This window comes from Mustelus asterias, chromosome 14 (assembly GCF_964213995.1).
Source record: "Mustelus asterias chromosome 14, sMusAst1.hap1.1, whole genome shotgun sequence".
NCBI classification, from domain to species: Eukaryota; Metazoa; Chordata; class Chondrichthyes; order Carcharhiniformes; family Triakidae; genus Mustelus; species Mustelus asterias.
Window position 1 is genome coordinate 1476073 of NC_135814.1, and position 19253 is coordinate 1495325.

The 19253-nt window shown below is 52.0% G+C and overlaps 2 protein-coding genes across 2 annotated transcripts in view; one reads left to right on the plus strand and one right to left on the minus strand.

The window, feature by feature from the left end:
- The window catches only part of LOC144504029 (rac GTPase-activating protein 1-like), a 49971-nt gene extending 42008 nt beyond the window's left edge, over positions 1-7963 (plus strand). The window contains exons 14-15 of the mRNA XM_078229183.1: positions 6457-6562; positions 7869-7963. Coding sequence (XP_078085309.1) covers positions 6457-6562; positions 7869-7963 — 201 coding nt within the window. The remainder of the gene's footprint in view (positions 1-6456; positions 6563-7868) is intronic.
- A 4231-nt stretch (positions 7964-12194) lies between these two features.
- Positions 12195-19253, minus strand: part of LOC144504040 (mannose-1-phosphate guanylyltransferase regulatory subunit alpha-A-like) — a 29295-nt gene continuing 22236 nt past the window's right edge. Inside the window, exons 9-14 of the mRNA XM_078229197.1 lie at positions 19230-19247; positions 18611-18708; positions 18025-18071; positions 17456-17548; positions 15313-15481; positions 12195-13890 (exon numbers count right to left, since the gene is read on the minus strand). Coding sequence (XP_078085323.1) covers positions 13790-13890; positions 15313-15481; positions 17456-17548; positions 18025-18071; positions 18611-18708; positions 19230-19247 — 526 coding nt within the window. The 3' untranslated portion in view covers positions 12195-13789. The remainder of the gene's footprint in view (positions 13891-15312; positions 15482-17455; positions 17549-18024; positions 18072-18610; positions 18709-19229; positions 19248-19253) is intronic.

The following is a 19253-nucleotide window of genomic DNA, read 5'->3' on the forward strand; positions in this document are numbered from 1 at the left end:
GAATTTATCATTCAAAATGAAATTAGATTGAATTAAATCCACTGTTCCGATTACCCACCTGTCACCACTCACCTCCGCTAAAGAAAAAATAATTTTTTGAATTCATTCCTGGGATGTGGGCGTCACTGGCTGGCCAGCATTTATTGCCCATCACTAATTGCCCTCTGAGAAGGTGGTGGGGAGCTGCCTCCATGAACTGCTGCAGGCCATCTGGTGTAGGCACACCCACAGCGCAGTTAGGGAGGAAATTCCAGGATTTTGACCCAGCGACAGTGAAGGAACGGCCGATATATTTCCAATTCAGGATGGTGAGTGAGTTGGAGGGGAACCTCCAGGTGGGGGTGTTCCCAGGTATCTGCTGCCCTTGTCCTTCTCGATGGAAGTGGTTGTGTGTTTGGAAGGTGCTGCCTAAGGAGCCTTGGTGAGTTGCTGGAAGGACAGGTGCCCTGATTTGCACCCACAGTCCAAAGATGTGTAGGTAAGATGGATTAGTCATGGTAAATACGCAGGGTAATGGGGATAGGGCAGATGCGATGGGCTGAATGGCTTCTTTCTGCACTGTAGGGATTCTATGGTACTGGGCAGATTCTGTGCATTGGCACCGATTAGCAGTTAGTGTCAAAGATCCTGCATCAGAACTGATGCCGGATTCTTGATTTTCTGGTGTTGGTTTTGGTTATTTCACTGTAGATGCTGCTCCGTTTTCAATTCCCTCCCCCAGCCTCTCCCCTCCCTCTCTCTCCCTCTCCCTCCAAACTCCCCCAGCCTCTCCCCTCCCTCTCCAAACTCCCCCAGCCTCTCCCCTCCCTCTCCAAACTCCCCCAGCCTCTCCCCTCTCTCTCTCTCTCCCTCCAAACTCCCCCAGCCTCTCCCCTCTCTCTCTCCCTCCAAACTCCCCCAGCCTCTCCCCTCCCTCTCCAAACTCCTCCAGCCTCGCCCCTCCCTCTCTCTCCCCTCCCTCTCCAAACTCCTCCAGCCTCTCCCCTCTCTCCCTCTCTCTCTCTCTCCAAACTCCTCCAGCCCCATCACCCTCTGACACAGCTGCATTCTCCAATACTGGACCCTTGTCTAAGAACATAAGAAATAGGAGCAGGAGTAGGCCATCTAGCCCCTCGAGCCTGCCCCGCCATTCAATAAGATCATGGCTGATCTGACGTGGATCAGTACCATTTACCCGCCTGATCCCCATAACCCTTAATTCCCTTACCGATCAGGAATCCATCCATCCGCGCTTTAAACATATTCAGCGAGGTAGCCTCCACCACCTCAGTGGGCAGAGAATTCCAGAGATTCACCACCCTCTGGGAGAAGAAGTTCCTCCTCAACTCTGTCTTAAACCGACCCCCCTTTATTTTGAGGCTGTGTCCTCTAGTTTTAACTTCCTTACTAAGTGGAAAGAATCTCTCCGCCTCCACCCTATCCAGCCCCCGCATTATCTTATAAGTCTCCATAAGATCCCCCCTCATCCTTCTAAACTCCAACGAGTACAAACCCAATCTCCTCAGCCTCTCCTCATAATCCAAACCCCTCATCTCCGGTATCAACCTGGTGAACCTTCTCTGCACTCCCTCCAATGCCAATATATCCTTCCTCATATAAGGGGACCAATACTGCACACAGTATTCCAGCTGCGGCCTCACCAATGCCCTGTACAGGTGCATCAAGACATCCCTGCTTTTATATTCTATCCCCTTCGCAATATAGGCCAACATCCCATTTGCCTTCTTGATCACCTGTTGTACCTGCAGACTGGGCTTTTGCGTCTCATGCACAAGGACCCCCAGGTCCCTTTGCATGGTAGCATGTTTTAATTTGTTTCCATTGAGATAATAATCCCATTTGTTATTATTTCCTCCAAAGTGTATAACCTCGCATTTCTCAACGTTATACTCCATTTGCCATATCCTCGCCCACTCACTCAGCCTGTCCAAATCTCTCTGCAGATCTTCTCCGTCCTCCACATGATTCACTTTTCCACTTATCTTTGTGTCGTCTGCAAACTTCGTTACCCTACACTCCGTCCCCTCCTCCAGATCATCTATATAAATGGTAAACAGTTGCGGCCCGAGTACCGATCCCTGCGGCACGCCACTAGTTACCTTCCTCCAACCGGAAAAACACCCATTTATTCCGACTCTTTGCTTCCTGTTGGATAGCCAGTCCCCAATCCACTTTAACACACTACCCCCAGCTCCGTGTGCCCTAATCTTCTTCAGCAGCCTTTTATGGGGCACCTTATCAAACGCCTTTTGGAAATCCAAAAACACCGCATCCACCGGTTCTCCTCCATCAACCGCCCTAGTCACATCTTCATAAAAATCCACCATGTTCGTCAAGCACGACTTTCCCCTCATGAATCCATGCTGCGTCTGATTGATCGAACCATTTCTATCCAGATGCCCTGCTATCTCCTCTTTAATAATGGATTCCAGCATTTTCCCTACTACAGACGTTAAGCTGACCGGCCTATAGTTACCCGCCTTTTGTCTCCTTCCTTTTTTAAACAGCGGCGTAACATTAGCCGTTTTCCAATCAACCGGCACTACCCCAGAATGCAACGAGTTTTGATAAATAATCACTAACGCATCCACTATTACCTCTGACATTTCTTTCAATACCCTGGGATGCATTCCATCCGGACCCGGGGACTTGTCCACCTTCAGTCCCATTAGTCTACCCAGCACTGCCTCTCTGGTAACATTAATTGTATTAAGTATTTCTCCTGCTGCCAACCCTCTATCGTTAATATTTGGCAAACTATTTGTGTCCTCCACCGTGAAGACCGACACAAAAAACTTATTTAAAGACTCAGCCATATCCTCATTTCCCACTATTAACTCCCCCCTCTCGTCCTCCAAGGGTCCAACATTCACTCTAGCCACTCTATTCCTTTTTATATATTTATAAAAACTTTTACTATCATTTTTTATATTAATTGCTAGCCTAGCTTCATAGTCTATCCTTCCTTTCTTTATCGCTTTCTTAGTCTCTCTTTGTTGTTTCTTAAATTTTTCCCAATCACTTGTTTCTCCACTATTTTTGGCCACTCTGTACGCAGCTGTTTTTATCTTAATACTCTCCTTTATTTCCTTCGTTATCCACGGCTGGTTCTCTCTTTTCTTACAATCCTTGTTTTTTGCTGGAATATATTTTTGCTGAGAACTGAACAGGATCTCCTTAAAAATCCTCCACTGTTCCTCAGCTATCCTACCTGCCAGCCTGCTCTCCCAGTCTACCTTAGCCAATTCATCCCTCATCCTATCATATTTCCCTCTGTTCAAACAGAGGACACTGGTTTGGGACCAAACTTTCTCCTCTTCCATCTGAATCAGAAATTCGACCATATTGTGGTCACTAGACCCAAGAGGGTCCTTCACAATAAGATCCTTAATTCTACCTACCTCGTTCCACAATACCAGATCCAAAATAGCTCGTTCCCTCGTCGGTTCCGTAACATGCTGTTCAAGGAAACTATCCCGACAGCATTCTAAGAACTCTTCCTCCATTCCACCCTTACCGAGTTGAGTCTGCCAGTCAATGTGCATGTTGAAGTCCCCCATGATTATTGCCGTTCCGTTTTTACACGCATCCCTTATCTGCTTGTTTATAGCCCTCCCTACCTCAACATTATTATTCGGGGGCCTATATACCACACCTACTAGTGTCTTTCTCCCTCTACTATTCCTCATCTCTACCCATAATGATTCCACGTTTTGTTCCTCAGAGCCTATGTCATCCCTCAGTACTACCCTGATATTATCTCTTATTAATAGCGCGACCCCACCACCTTTTCCTTCCTGTCTATTCTTCCTAAACGCCTGATACCCCTGGATATTCATCTCCCAGTCCTGGTCACCTTTCAGCCACGTTTCTGTAATGGCCACCAGATCGTACCCACTTGTGCTGATTTGCACCATCAACTCATTTACCTTGTTCCGAATGCTTCGTGCATTCAGGCAAAGTGTCCTTATTCCAGCTTTTATCTGGACCCGCTTTGATGAGTCGTGAACACCCTCTCCCTCTACTCCCTTATCTAAATTACCGCCTTCATTCACTTGCACCCTCTCCTCTACCATTAATTTTGTAATTCCCCTTACCCCTGCATCCTCCCCCCCATCAATTAGTTCCTTGATCCTAGTCAACTCTTCTAGCTCCCCCCCCCCCCCCCCCCCCCCAACCTATCTAGTTTAAATTCTCCCCAGTAGCCTTAGCCAACCTACCGGCCAGGATATTGGTCCCCGTGTGATTCAAGTTCCACCCGTTTTTTGTATACAGATCACCCCTGCCCCTAAAGAGATCCCAATGGTCCAGGAACCTGAATCCCTGCCCCCTGCACCAGTCCCTCAGCCACACATTCATCCTCCACCTCACTCCATTCCTGCCCTCACCTTCCCGTGGCACAGGCAGTAATCCTGAGATTACTACCTTTGCTTTCCTCTTTCTCAGCTGTCTCCCTAATTCCCTGTACTCCCTTTTCATGACCCCTTCTCCCTTCCTTCCCACATCAGCGGTACCAATATGTACCGCTACCTCAGGCTCCTCTCCCTCCCACCTCAGGATTTCCGGGACCCGACTAGCGACATCCTGGATCCCGGCCCCAGGGAGGCAGACCACCATGCGAGAATCCCGCCTACCTCCGCAGAAACGCCTGTCTGTCCCCTTCACCATCGAGTCCCCGATTAATACCGCCTTCCTCCTCTTTTCCTTAGCCCTCTGAGTTACAGGGCTGGACTCCACTGCGGAGACACGGCCACTGCTGCTTCCCCCAGGCGGGCTGTCCCCCCCAGCAGTACTCAAGCAGGAGTACTTGTTGTGCAGGGGCAAATCCACTGGGGTCTTGCTCCCTGAATTTCATCGCTTTTCCGTTCTGCCTCTAGTTTCCCAGCTCCCAAACTCTGGAATAATCCCTCTGCCTCTCCTCATCTCCCTTTGTCTTCCTGCTTTTAGCAGCTCCCCTGTGGCTGACATTGACACACATCCCAGTGTGTTTGGGAGATTAACCCATGTTCGGAACGCTGGGGAGAGCCGACACCAATCGAACTGTAACAATGGCAAAGTAAAGAAGGGTAGAGGGAGAGAGAGAGGTGGGGAGGACAGACAGGCTGCAGGGGAGAGAGAGAGATCGGGGGGAAGAGCGTCTTACTGCAGGGGGAGACTCAGCCTGGTCAGCTATTGACAGAAAGTGGTCACCATGTGCCTCCTGGTGGATACATCAGGAAGTGCAGGAGGTGAAGGGCAGAGTGACTGCTCACGGAGACACAGGGTGGGTTTTGAGAGCGTGGAGACAGCAAGAAAGTCCAGAAATGGTGGGAAGATTTATTATGAAATGTTTGAACGTTCAAGAGATAGAAACTCTACCTGTCCTGGGAGTGTTTGATGGGGACAGTATAGAGGGAGCTTTACTCTGTATCTAACCCCATGCTGTACCTGTCCTGGGAGTGTTTGATGGGGACAGTATAGAGGGAGCTTTACTCTGTATCTAACCCCGTGCTGTACCTGTCCTGGGTGTGTTTGATGGGGACAGTGCAGAGGGAGCTTTACTCTGTATCTAACCCCGTGCTGTACCTGTCCTGGGAGTGTTTGATGGGGACAGTGCAGAGGGAGCTTTACTCTGTATCTAACCCCGTGCTGTACCTGTCCTGGGAGTGTTTGATGGGGACGGTGTAGAGGGCGCTTTGCTCTGTATCTAACCCTGTGCTGTACCTGTCCTGGGTGTGTTTGATGGGGACAGTGTAGAGGGCGCTTTGCTCTGTATCTAACCCCGTGCTGTACCTGCCCTGGGAGTGTTTGATGGGGACGGTGTAGAGGGCGCTTTGCTCTGTATCTAACCCCGTGCTGTACATGTCCTGGGAGTGTTTGATGGGGACGGTGTAGAGGGCGCTTTGCTCTGTATCTAACCCCGTGCTGTACATGTCCTGGGAGTGTTTGATGGGGACGGTGTAGAGGGCGCTTTGCTCTGTATCTAACCCCATTTCACTCACTGGTGAAGGGAAAATTGAGATTGACAACTTTCCTGGGATGTGGGCATTGCTGGCGAGACCAGCATTTATTACCCATCCCTAATTGCCCCTTGAGAAGGTGGTGATGAGCTGCCTTCTTGAACCCGCTGCAGTTCCTGAGGTGTCGGTACACCCACAGTGCCGTTAGGGAGGGTGTTCCAGGATTTTGACCCAGCGACAGTGAAGGAACGGTGATATATTTCCAAGTCAGGATGGTGAGAGGCTTGGAGGGGAACTTGCAGGTGGCAGTGTTCCCAGGTATCTGCTGCCCTTGTCCGTCTCGATGGTAGAGGTGGTGGGATTGGAAAGTTCTTTGAGAGTTTTGGTGAATTTCTACTGTGTAGTTTCAAGACTATATTCTGAACTGTTCTGTTGCAGTGTTTTGGAGAAGCGGAACTCTGTCGGGTTGCACTCTCTCTATCGCTTTGCTGTTGTTGTATTTTCTTCATTCCTTCAGGTTATGGAGCAGCTTCTCTCCATGTCCTCCGACTACTGGAACCAACTGGTGGGACAGGAGACCGGCCAAGGGGGACCCAGCAACACCCAACCAGGTCTCCTATCCGGTGAGAGTGCTGCTCTTTGGGGTCAGGCCTTTAGTCTCGATGCAGCTAACGAGGAAACTGAGGGTGGAGTGGTCAGAGATGGTATGTCTGCCTGTAGTGAGTGGTGGCCGAGGGCAGCTTGAGGAGTTACTGGGGAAGGGGGTAGATCGACAGAGCAATATGTGTGTGTGGGTGCCGTACAGATTAAAATAATGATGCTGATGAGACACGCCTTGCCTAAAATGTAGTCAGCAGCCAATCTGAACACAGACCCCACATGAGCAGGTCCGTTTGGAAAACCTGGACCAATTCTGGGAGCTCTTGGAATTACAGAATTGATCATTTACACCCTCCTGAGGGGACAGGTCCTCGGCTCAATGTCTCCCTCACCCTCTATCTGACAGTGCGGCGCTCCCTCTGCACGGGCCCCTGGGCTGACAGTGCGGCGCTCCCTCTGCACTGGCCCCTGGGCTGACGGTGCGGCGCAGTGCTCCCACTGCGGTGGCCCTCCCCTCTGTCTAGTGGGGCGGCGCTCCCTCTGTGCCGGCCCTCCCCTCTGTCTGGCAGTGCAGCGCTCCCTCTGCGCGGGCCCTCGGGTGGGCAGTGCAGCGCTCCCTCTGCGCGGGCCCTCGGGTGGGCAGTGCAGCGCTCCCTCTGCGCGGGCCCTCGGGTGGGCAGTGCAGCGCTCCCTCTGCGCGGGCCCTCGGGTGGGCAGTGCAGCGCTCCCTCTGCGCAGGCCCTCGGGTGGGCAGTGCAGCGCTCCCTCTGCGCTGGCCCTCTGTCTGGCAGTGCAGCGCTCCCTCTGCGCGGGCCCTCGGGCTGGCAGTGCAGCGCTCCCTCTGCGCGGGCCCTCGGGTGGGCAGTGCAGCGCTCCCTCTGCGCTGGCCCTCTGTCTGGCAGTGCAGCGCTCCCTCTGCGCTGGCCCTCTGTCTGGCAGTGCAGCGCTCCCTCTGCGCTGGCCCTCTGGCAGTGCAGCGCTCCCTCTGCGCTGGCCCTCTGGCAGGGCGGTGCTCCCTCTGCGCTGGCCCTCTGTCTGGCAGGGCGGTGCTCCCTCTGCGCTGGCCCTCTGTCTGGCAGGGCGGTGCTCCCTCTGCGCTGGCCCTCTGTCTGGCAGGGCGGTGCTCCCTCTGCGCTGGCCCTCGGGTGGGCAGGGGTGGCGCTGACCCGCTGACAGTGTAGTGTTCTCTTGGTGTTTGGACTCCAGTGGTGTCTTCCGATTGGCAGTGGGGGTGGTGTTGATGTCAGAGCTGCACCAATGGACTGTAGCCCCCTCCATCCCCCTCTCCTTATCTTCCTGGCCTCTAATCTCTTTCCCGTCCTTCCTTAGGGAATTTGTTTAAACCGCTGACTTCCCCTGAAGTTGCTGAGATGATGAACCAGTCTCCCACCTGCTGTATGCACCCCGCCTTCCTGAGCATGTGAGTATCAGCAGAGAGAGCGCGGGAGGGTGGAGCGAGAGAGGTGAGGGGCGTCTGTCATTCATGTCTCTGCCTTCCTATTCCAACAGGTCTGGAAAGATTTTCCAATCACCAACCCTGAGTTAAACATGAAAGTGACGGAGCAAAGTCTTCCAGAACCTTCTCGGAACATCTCTCCCACCCTGTACAAAATCCCCAGTCTGGAACCAACCCCCTGCTCCCCCTCCCAGGGGTCCCTCTGACACGGTCGGGCACTCAGTGCTTTCCGTTTCCTTGTGCTGTTTCTCTGTTTTGGGGGCGGGGCGGGTGCGTGCGGAGTGGGGGGGGGCTGGGGTGCGTGCGGAGTGGGGGCGGGGCGGGGTGCGTGCGGAGTGGGGGGGGCTGGGGTGAGGGGCTAGGAGTGTCCATGGAGGGGAGTGTGAATGGATGGTGTGGATTGGGCTGGAGGACAGTGCGGAGCCCAGTGATGGTTCACACAGCTAAACTCCCTGTTCCTGATGCATTTCCTGGACTATTATATAGATGGGGGGGGGGGGGGGGGGGGGGGGGGGGGGAGATTGAGATGGGGGAGTAAAATAGGGGTGTGAGGAGAAGGGGGGAGGGCGGGAAGAGAAGGACATGCTTTCTGACACTGCGCTGTAATAAAATATTTGCATTCACCAATCCTATTTTGAAATAAATCTTTGTCCCCCTGGTCTGTTGGGAGGTGGGGAAGGAGAGGGGAGGGAGTCTGAGACTCTGATACCAGCACTGAGTTCAAACATTGATGTTTCTCGAGTGACTGGAACGCGAACCTGTTGTCGTGATAAACCCACAGAGCGAGAAAATCCTATTTCCAAACTAGGATCTGCTTTTATTCATTCCTGGGATGTGGGTGTCGCTGCTTCGGCCAACATTTATCACCCATCCCTAATTGCCCCTTGAGAAGGTGGTGATGAGCTGCTGCCTTGAACCCGCTGCAGGCCCTGTGGTGTAGGTACAGCCACAGTGCTGTTAGAGAGGGAATGCCAGGATTTTGACCCAGCGACAGTGAAGGAACGGTGATATATTTCCAAGTCAGGATGGTGAGTGACTCGGAGGGGAACCTCTGGGGGGGCGGGGGGCTGTTCCCAGGTATCTGCTGCTCTTGTCTTTCTCGATGGTATCAGTCATGGATTTGAACACGGCTGTCGCTGTGCCTTGGTGGGGGGAGTGGATGTTTGTGGATGGGTGCCAGTCAAGCGGGGCTGCTTTGTCCTGGATGGTGTTGAGCTTCTTGTGTGTTGTTGCAGCTGCACCCATCCTGGCAAGCGGAGGGTATTCCATCACACTTGTGTATGGTGGACAGGCTTTGGGGAGACAGGGGGTGAGTTACTCTCCGCAGGATTCCTAGCCTTTGACCTGCTGTGGGAGCCACAGTATTTATCTGGCTGGGTCCAGCTCAGTTTCTGGTCAATGGTAACCCCCAGGATGTTGACAGTGGGGGATTCAGTGATGGGAACACCATTGAATGTCAAGGGGTGGTGGTTAGAGTGTCTCTTATTGGTGATAGTCATTGCCTGGCATTTATGTGGTGCGAATGTTACTTGCCACTTGTCAGCCCAAGCCTGGATATTGTCCCGGTTTTGTTGCAGTTGAACATGGACTGCTTCAGTATCTGAGGAGTGGTGAATGATGCTGAACATTGTGCAATCATCGGCGAACATCCCCACTTCTGACCTTATGATGGAGGGAAGGTGATTGATGAAGCAGCTGAAGATAGTTGGGTCTCGGACACTCCCCTGAGGACCTCCTGCAGAGATGTCCTGGAGCTGAGGTGACTTGACCCTCCACAACCATCTTCCTCTGTGCCGGGTATGACTCCAACCAGTGGAGAGTTTTCCCCTTGATTCCCATTGACTCCAGTTTTTCTGGAGCTCCTTGATGCCGCACTCGGTCAAATGCTGCCTTGATGTCGAGAGCTGTCACTCTCACCTCGCCTCTGGAATTCGGCTCTTTTGTCCATGTTTGAACCAAGGCTGGAATGAGGGCAGGAGCTGAGTGACCCTGGCAGAACCCAAACTGAGCAGGTGCTGCTTGATAGCACTGTTGATGACTCCTTCCATCACTTAGAAACATATATAGAAACTCGGAGAAGGCCATTCAGCCCTTTGAGCTGCTCCGCCATTGTGATTATGACTGATCTCCAAATTCAATAGCCTGATCCTGCCTTACTCCCCAATATTGCTGGATTCCTTTAGTCCCAAGAGCTATAGAAATACACAGAAAATAGAAGCTTTACTGATGATCGAGAGTAGACTGGGCGGTAATTGGCCGGGTTGGATTTGTCCTGTTTCTTGTGTACAGGAGATACCTGGGCAATTTTCCATTGTTGGGTGGATGCCAGTGTTGTAACTGTACTGGAAGAGCTTGGCTTGGGCGTGGAACATTCTGGAGCACAAGTCTTCAGTACTATTGCCGGAATGTTATCAGGGCCCATCGCCTTTGCAGTATCCAGTGCCTCCAACCATTTCTTGATATCACGTGGAGTGAATTGAATTGGCTGGAGACTCGGGACCACTGGAGGAGGCTGAGATGGATCGTCCACACGGCACTCTGGCTGAAGATTGCTGCGAATGTTTCAGCCTTATCTATTGCACTGATGTGCTGGGCTCCTCCACCATTGAGGATGGGGATATTTATGGAGCCTCCCCTTCCAGTGAGTTGTTTAATTATCCCCCATCCTTCACAGCTGGATGTATCAGGACTGCAGAGCTTGGATCTGACCCATTGGCTGTGGAATTATTGAGCTGTTGCACCTGAGTTGACCATTGGCTGATCTCACCCAGCATGGAACTCGAGTTTGGTTGATGTGTTTTGCTGTTGCTACAGTTAGAATTGCCTGTGTGACGGTCAGATTCACCGCACGGACACACAGCACTGGGATATGTTGGTGAGAATTACTGAATGATGCAGCACAGGAATCCATGCAGCACCGAGCTACCCAATTAGTGCCTCTCACCCCCGCAAAATTACTCTTTAGATTAAATTATCTTTCAAAAGTTGAGTGCCAGCAGCTTCCAGATCACAACTGGGTGTGAAATAAAATCTTCGTCTTTCCCTGTGGTTGTTTTTTTGCTGATTCTTCAATTCCTGACAAAGTTGGGTGAAGGGTGTGCTGGGAGGAGGATAGAGAGATCCTTCAGTGTGATTAGGACAGGATGGGTGAATGGACAAATGATTGGCAGATTCAGTATAATTTGGATAAATGTGAAGTTATCCACTGTGGTAGCAAAAACGGGAAGGCAGATTATTCCTAATGAGGAGGAGAATGTCCCGCGGGACCTGGATGTCCTCATGCACCTGTCACTGAAGATGGACATGCCGGTGGTAAACCAAACTGATTTGTTGGCCTTCATAACGAGAGGATTTGAGTACAGGAGCAGGGATGTGTTGTTGGTGAGGCCACACCTGGAATATTGTGTATAGTTTTGGTCTCCTTTTATCGGAGGAAAGATGTTCTTGCTCCAGAGGGAGTTCAGGGAAAGTGTACGAGACTGTGGGACTGACGTATGAGGAGATTGAATCGGTTAGGATTATATTCGCTGGAATTTAGAAAAATGAGGTGGGATCTTGTAGAAACCTGTAAAATTCCAACAGGAATAAACAGTAGATGCAGGAAGGATGTTCCTGATGGTGGGTGAGTCCAGAACCAGGGGTCACAGTCTGAGGATACAGCGTACTGTTTAGGACAGAGATGAGGAGACATTTCTTTACCCAGAGAGTGGTCAGCCTGTGGAATTCACTACCACAGAAAGCAACTGAGGCTAAAAGGAGTTAGATGTAGCTCTTGGGGATAAAGGATATGGGGGGTGGAGCAGGAACAGGTGCCAGAGTTGGATGATCAGACATGATCATAATGAATGACAGTGCAGGCTGAATGGCCTCCTCTTTTCTATGTTTAACTGGAGTCCCTCTGGTTACCAATCCTCCTGCCACTGGGAACAGGTTCTCCATCCTTGCTTAATGATTTTAGAGGTTAACAGGAGATTGAATAGAGGGATTCTAAGAACAATCCCAGCTTCTCCAAGTCTCTCAATATAACTTTGATCCTCAGGGAGGTGGGAGTGAGTAAGACCCACCCTGGGCTGTGCAGGGAGTTCAGTACAGCTTAACGAAGCTGTATAAAGTGGCTGCTATTGCGGAACAATGTGTTTAGAATACAAAGAGAAAAAAAACTACTGATCCCAGAAGCACAGAACTCCAGTAACACTTACAGGATTTTAAAAAATTAAGGTTTATTAAAATTTAGATTTATTAATAAGAAAACCCAGCACCCACAAACAGTCCTGCAAAATATCCCCCTCACAATCGGAATACACAAACTACTTGGCAATACTTCCCTGATAGATTTATAACTAGAATCCAGTAATTGCCCAAAACTGCAGTCCCTTTCCCAAAGGTAGTACCCGACTCCAAACACTCCCTATGCTGCTGTGGAAATTCCGGAACCTTCGGAAATAAACAGTTTGGAAAACACAAGACGTTTCTGTCTTGACGTGATAACTGTTTGATTTCTCTCAGCATTGAGCTAGTCCCGGACCCTGACGCAACACACACACCTCAACTCAGTTCCACATCGTTCCGCACATAATCCTCTTCCCTTTTCATCTGATTCCATTGTCCTCAGTATTTATTTGAATGTAACTTCTCCAAAATATTAAAATCTCTTGTTTTTCCGACTGTCTCCACTTTTGGGTCAAATAAAATTTAATAATTAGAGTCAGAGGTTTACAGCATGGAAACAGGCCCTTCGGCCCAACCTGTCCATGCCGCCCTGTTTTGTTTAAAACCCCAAAGCTAGTCCCAATTGCCCACATTTGGCCCATTTCCCTCTAAACCCATCTTACCCATGTAACTGTCCAAATGCTTTTTAAAAGACAAAATTGTACCGGCCTCTACTACTACCTCTGACAGCTTGTTCCAGACACTCACCACCCTCTGTGTGAAAAAGTTGCCCCTCTGGACACTTTTGTATCTCTCCCCTCTCACCTTAAACCTATGCCCTCTAGTTTTAGACTCCCCTACCTTTGGGAAAAGATATTGACTATCTAGCTGATCTGCGCCCCTCATTATTTTATAGACCTCTATAAGGTCCCTCCTACGCTCCAGGGAAAAAAGTCCCAGTCTATCCAGCCTCTCCTTATAACTCAAACCAGCAAGTTCCGGTAGCATCCTAGTAAATCTCTTCTGCACTCTTTCCAGTTTAATAACATCCTTTCTATAATAGGGTGACCAGAATTGTCTACGATTTTCACAGGTTTCAGAAGTCCCTTATCTTCCTCTTTGAAATTGAACAGTTGAGAAGCCCAGTCCCGATCTCGCTCCTTGCATAATTTGTTAAAACCCAATCTAATTACTTGCAAATGCATGCCCCTTAATCTCAAAAGCTCCCAGACAAGCTGTCTCTATTAACCATCCCTCAGGTTAACCGTACACTGACACAGCTGCCTTTATAGAACGCCACCATTATCCCCAAGTATTTTTTAGAAATCCATCTTCACTCACAGGGCTGGGACGCCTGCAGTGCCGGTCACAAAGCACCAGATCCCCAATGACAAACCCAGCATCATTAACACAGAGCAATGTGGGTTAGAGGAAGACTGGGTTTGGCTGTTCCAAAAGCCAGTTCCAGTTACTGTAATTGAAAATTAAATAGATTTACATCTTTCTGCAAAATAACGTTCGGAAAATAAAGAGGCACAAATCTGCCGAGTGCAAAAGCAGTTCCTGTCCTCGGGTCAGATGCGGACACACGGCAATATTGGGCTGCACTCTGACCTGACAGAGTGAGTGAAGAGATGAGCTCCGGCTACAGAATGATCTGATTCTTGAAGCTGCGATTCAGTTCTTTGTGAGGGAGGACGATGGAATTCAGGATAATCACCTCAGCAGGAATACTGACGTTACAGCCTGCAGACAGCAAAATGTAAATGACTCAGTGTAGTCAGGGGCAACAGTAACTCAGAGGAACCAGTCCCAACTCACGGATTCAAGTCCAAACCAGAGACTGGGGTCCATTAATCCAGACTCAACCGTCAACACAGCACCGAGGGGGGACAGTGCCATCAGAGGATCAGTACCCAGGGAGCACTGTGGGGCAGGGGTTGGTACCGAGGGAGCGTCGTACTGTCGGTGAAGGTCAGTACTGAGGGAGTGCCGCACTGTCAGAGGGTTAGTACTGAGGGAGTGCCGCACTGTCAGAGGGTCAGTACTGAGGGAGTGCTGCACTGTCAGAGGGTTAGTACTGAGGGAGTGCCGCACTGTCAGAGGGTCAGTACTGAGGGACTGCCACACTGTCAGAGGGTTAGTACTGAGGGAGTGCCGCACTGTCAGGGGGTCAGTACTGAGGGAGTGCCGCACTGTCAGAGGGTCAGTACTGAGGGAGTGCCGCACTGTCAGAGGTCAGTACTGAGGGAGTGCCGCACTGTCAGAGGGTCAGTACTGAGGGAGTGCCGCACTGTCAGAGGGTCAGTACTGAGGGAGTGCCGCACTGTCAGAGGGTCAGTACTGAGGGAGTGCCGCACTGTCAGAGGGTCAGTACTGAGGGAGTGCCGCACTGTCAGAGGGTCAGTACTGAGGGAGTGCCACCTCATCAGGGGGTCGGTACCGAGGGAGTGCTGCACTGTCAGGGGGTCAGTACTGAGGGAGTGCTGCACTGTCAGGGGGTCAGTACTGAGGGAGTGCCGCACTGTCAGAGGGTCAGTACTGAGGGAGTGCCGCACTGTCAGAGGGTCAGTACTGAGGGAGTGCCGCACTGTCAGAGGGTCAGTACTGAGGGAGTGCCGCACTGTCAGAGGGTCAGTACTGAGGGAGTGCCACACTGTCAGAGGGTCAGTACTGAGGGAGTGCCGCACTGTCAGAGGGTCAGTACTGAGGGAGTGCCGCACTGTCAGAGGGTCAGTACTGAGGGAGTGCCACACTGTCAGAGGGTCAGTACTGAGGGAGTGCCGCACTGTCAGAGGGTCAGTACTGAGGGAGTGCTGCACTGTCAGAGGGTCAGTACTGAGGGAGTGCCGCACTGTCAGGGGGTCAGTACTGAGGGAGTGCCGCACTGTCAGAGGGTCAGTAGTGAGGGAGTGCCACACTGTCAGAGGGTCAGTAGTGAGGGAGTGCCGCACTGTCAGAGGGTCAGTACTGAGGGAGTGCCGCACTGTCAGGGGGTCAGTACTGAGGGAGTGCTGCACTGTCAGAGGGTCAGTACTGAGGGAGTGCTGCACTGTCAGAGGGTCAGTACTGAGGGAGTGCCACATCATCAGGGGGTCGGTTCCGAGGGTACATTACTCCTTGTGCTGCGTTACATAGTTGTTTTTATCACACTGTCGCTTCTCTTACCGAGAATGGTGATCGAAGGGTTGAGTTTCCCATCGCTGAAGAGTGTTTCGCTGTCGATTTTGGCGTGGGGGTCATTGGGGTTGGGGTCACTGGGGGTTCCCTCAACTCTTGACCATTTTCCGATGGTGCTATCCCAGCCCACAATGCAGTTCAGCACACAGCTGTGGTCCTGGAAAAGAAAGAAGGTAATTGGCTGTTCCTGCAAACAACTCCCAGCAACCTGTGCTGCCCGCACGTCCTCCAGGAAGATTTACTCTGTATCTAAACCCGTGCTGTACCTGTCCTGGGAGTGTTTGATGGGGGACAGTGTAGAGGGAGCTTTACTCTGTATCTAACCCCGTGCTGTACCTGTCCTGGGAGTGTTTGATGGGGGACAGTGTAGAGGGAGCTTTACTCTGTATCTAACCCCGTGCTGTACCTGTCCTGGGAGTGTTTGATGGGGACAGTGTAGAGGGAGCTTTACTCTGTATCTAACCCTGTGCTGTACCTGTCCTGGGAGTGTTTGATGGGGACAGTGTAGAGGGAGCTTTACTCTGTATCTAACCCCTTGCTGTACCAGACCTGGGAGTGTTTGATGGGGACAGTGTAGAGGGAGCTTTACTCTGTATCTAACCCCGTGCTGTACCTGTCCTGGGAGTGTTTGATGGGGGACAGTGTAGAGGGAGCTTTACTCTGTATCTAACCCCGTGCTGTACCAGACCTGGGAGTGTTTGATGGGGACAGTGTAGGGGGAGCTTTACTCTGTATCTAACCCCTTGCTGTACCAGACCTGGTAGTGTTTGATGGGGACAGTGTGGAGGGAGCTTTACTCTGTATCTAACCCCTTGCTGTACCAGACCTGGGAGTGTTTGATGGGGACAGTGTGGAGGGAGCTTTACTCTGTATCTAACCCCTTGCTGTACCAGACCTGGGAGTGTTTGATGGGGACAGTGTGGAGGGAGCTTTACTCTGTATCTAACCCCTTGCTGTACCTGTCCTGGGAGTGTTTGATGGGGACAGTGTGGAGGGAGCTTTACTCTGTATCTAACCCCGTGCTGTACCTGTCCTGGGAGTGTTTGATGGGGGGACAGTGTAGCGAGAGCTTTACTCTGTATCTATCCCCGTGCTGTACCTGTCTTGGGAGTGTTTGATGGGGGGGACAATGTAGAGAGAGCTTTACTCTGTATCTAACCCTGTGCTGTACCTGTCCTGCGAGTGTTTGATGGGGACAGTGTAGAGGGAGCTTTACTTTGTATCTAACCCCATGCTGTACCTGTGTTGGGAGTGTTTGATGGGGGACAGTGTCGAGGGAGCTTTACACTGTATCTAACCCCGTGCTGTACCTGTCCTGGGAGTGTTTGATGGGGACAGTGTAGAGGAAGCTTTACTCTGTATCTAACCCTGTGCTGTACCTGTCCTGCGAGTGTTTGATGAGGAACAGTGTAGAGGGAGCTTTACTTTGTATCTAACCCCGTGCTGTACCTGTGTTGGGAGTGTTTGATGGGGGACAGTGTCGAGGGAGCTTTACTCTGTATCTAACCCCGTGCTGCACCTGTCCTGGGAGTGTTTGACGCGGGCAGTGTCAAGAGAATTTTCGCACCGGCATCAGATAATAATTCCTTTAATTGTTTTGGGAATCTCTGGCTCTGAATCGACTGAGTGTAACATCGTGCAAAACAGAGCAGGAAACTTTATAGAAACATAGAAAAACTACAGCACAAACAGGCCCTTCGGCCCACAAGTTGTGCCGAACACATCCCTACCTTCTAGACCTACCTATAACCCTCCATCCTATTACGCTCCATGTACTCATCCAGGAGTCTCTTAAAAGACCCTATTGAGTTCGCCTCCACCACCACTGACGGCAGCCGATTCCACTCGCCAACACCCTGTGTGAAAAACTTCCCCCTAACATTTCCCCTGTACCTACCCCCCAGCACCTTAAACCTGTGCCCTCTCGTAGTAGACATTTCCACCCTGGGAAAAAGCCTTGTTATGCTTTGTACAAGGTTCTATCATTTGATACGCCAGTGTTTGCTACAACAAGTGTCTTTATTCCCACTCTTATTCTGCACACTGAAGCTTGCTGTTAGCTCCTGTTGAGTTGCCCCTGGGGTCCCACCCCGTCCGTGGATTGTGTTTGATGTTGGGAGCTTTGTGCTACCTGCAGTGAAGCTCCGTGCAGGATGATGGATTCTCGGACTCGAACTCCGGCTCCAATCGTCACTCCCATGCTGATGGTGACATTCGGACCCAGCTGTGGAGAAATCACAGAAAATAGGAGATGTTAGCACAGGTCACCCGAACGTGCCGCGGAGGGAACCGCCTGCCGCCGCGGAGGGGACCGTCTGCCGCCGCGGAGGGGACCGTCTGCCGCCGCGGAGGGGACCGCCTGTCGCCGCGGGGGGGCCGCCTGTCGCCGCGGGGGGGCCGCCTGTCGCCGCGGGGGGGCCGCCTGTCGCTGGACGCCTGGGAACCAGGGGCTACAGATTTAGGAAACTGGCAAATGACTCAGGGGGAAGATGAAGAGAATTCTTCCCACAGCGAGTTGTTGTGATCTGCAACCTGCTGCCAGATTCAATCGGAACTTTCAGAAGGGAATTGGAGAAATAGTTGACTATGAGAGATTGTCAGGACTATGGAGAGAGTGCAGGGGGAGGGAGACTGGTTAAATAGCAGCGAATGGCCTCCCCCCGTGCTGGCAACGCTGTGATCTTTCTCAGAGATACTCACCACAGCTGTGGGGTCGATGGTTGCGGTGGGATGGATATAAACATTTCCTGTTAATAAAAGGATCAGAGACAGCATTACATTCCGGCATCAGCTTTCTGAACCTCTCCCTGATCTCTCCCTTGGTTTCCCAAGGAACCGACTTCTTTACTCTTCTAATCCCTCCCCTCCTCATCTGGAACCTCCTCCAGCCCCACAACCCATCCTCCAAATCTGGAACCTCCTCCAGCCCCACAACCCACCCTCCAAATCTGGAACCTCCTCCAGCCCCGGAACCTCCTCCAGCCCCGGAACCTCCTCCAGCCCCGGAACGCTGAGATCTCAGCGTTCCTCTAATTCGGACCTCTGGCCTATCCCTGATTTCCATCGTTCTGTCACTGGTGGCCATGAGGTGTCTACACTCCAACCCGAGCTCCCTCCCAAACCCACCCCCACACTTTCCTCAACACTCGAGGAGAAGCTTCTAGTCACTTGTCTAACACCTCCTTATCCAGCGCAGTGTCAGCCTGGCTCCTGTTAAACTCACTGGGATACTTTACTACATTCGAGGTGTTAGATAAATGTAAGTAGTTGTTGTTTACACACATACCTATGATTGTGGGGCCACCATGGCCCATCTGGGCCAGTCGGTCAGGGTGAGTGCTTCGATACTGATTGAGGTACAACCGGTTGGCATAAATGGCAGATCTGCAGAGTGACGCAGAGATTCTGTTATTCGCTGAGGAAGGCGCTGCCCCTCCCTCTCCCTCCCCCTCATCTCACCCTAGTGCCACATCTGTCAGTCTCAGAGGAAGGGGCTGCCCCTCACTGTGAATGGGACCACCCCCACCCCACCCCACCCCTCCCCGAGCCTCTCCCTCCATTTTCATTCCCCCATTCCATTGATCTCTGACACTCTCCCCCCACCCACCCCCCCGGCTCTCTGTGCCCCCCCCCCCCCCCCCCGGCCACCCTCCCCGGCTCTCTGTGCCCCCCCCCCCCCCCTCCCCAGCTCTCTGTGCCTCCCCTGCCTCTCAGTGCCACCCCCGTTCCCTCCCCGGCTCTCGGTGCACCCCCCTACCTGGCTCTTGGTGCCCCCTCCCCGTCCCCGGCTCTCGGTGCCGCACCCCCTCTCTTCCTTCCCTGCCGGCTCTCAGTGCACCCCCCCACCCCGGGTCTCGGTGCCCCCCCCGGTCCCTTCCCAATGGCCGCTCCGTGTTTACACTCACCCGGCTGACTTGATCTGACTCCAG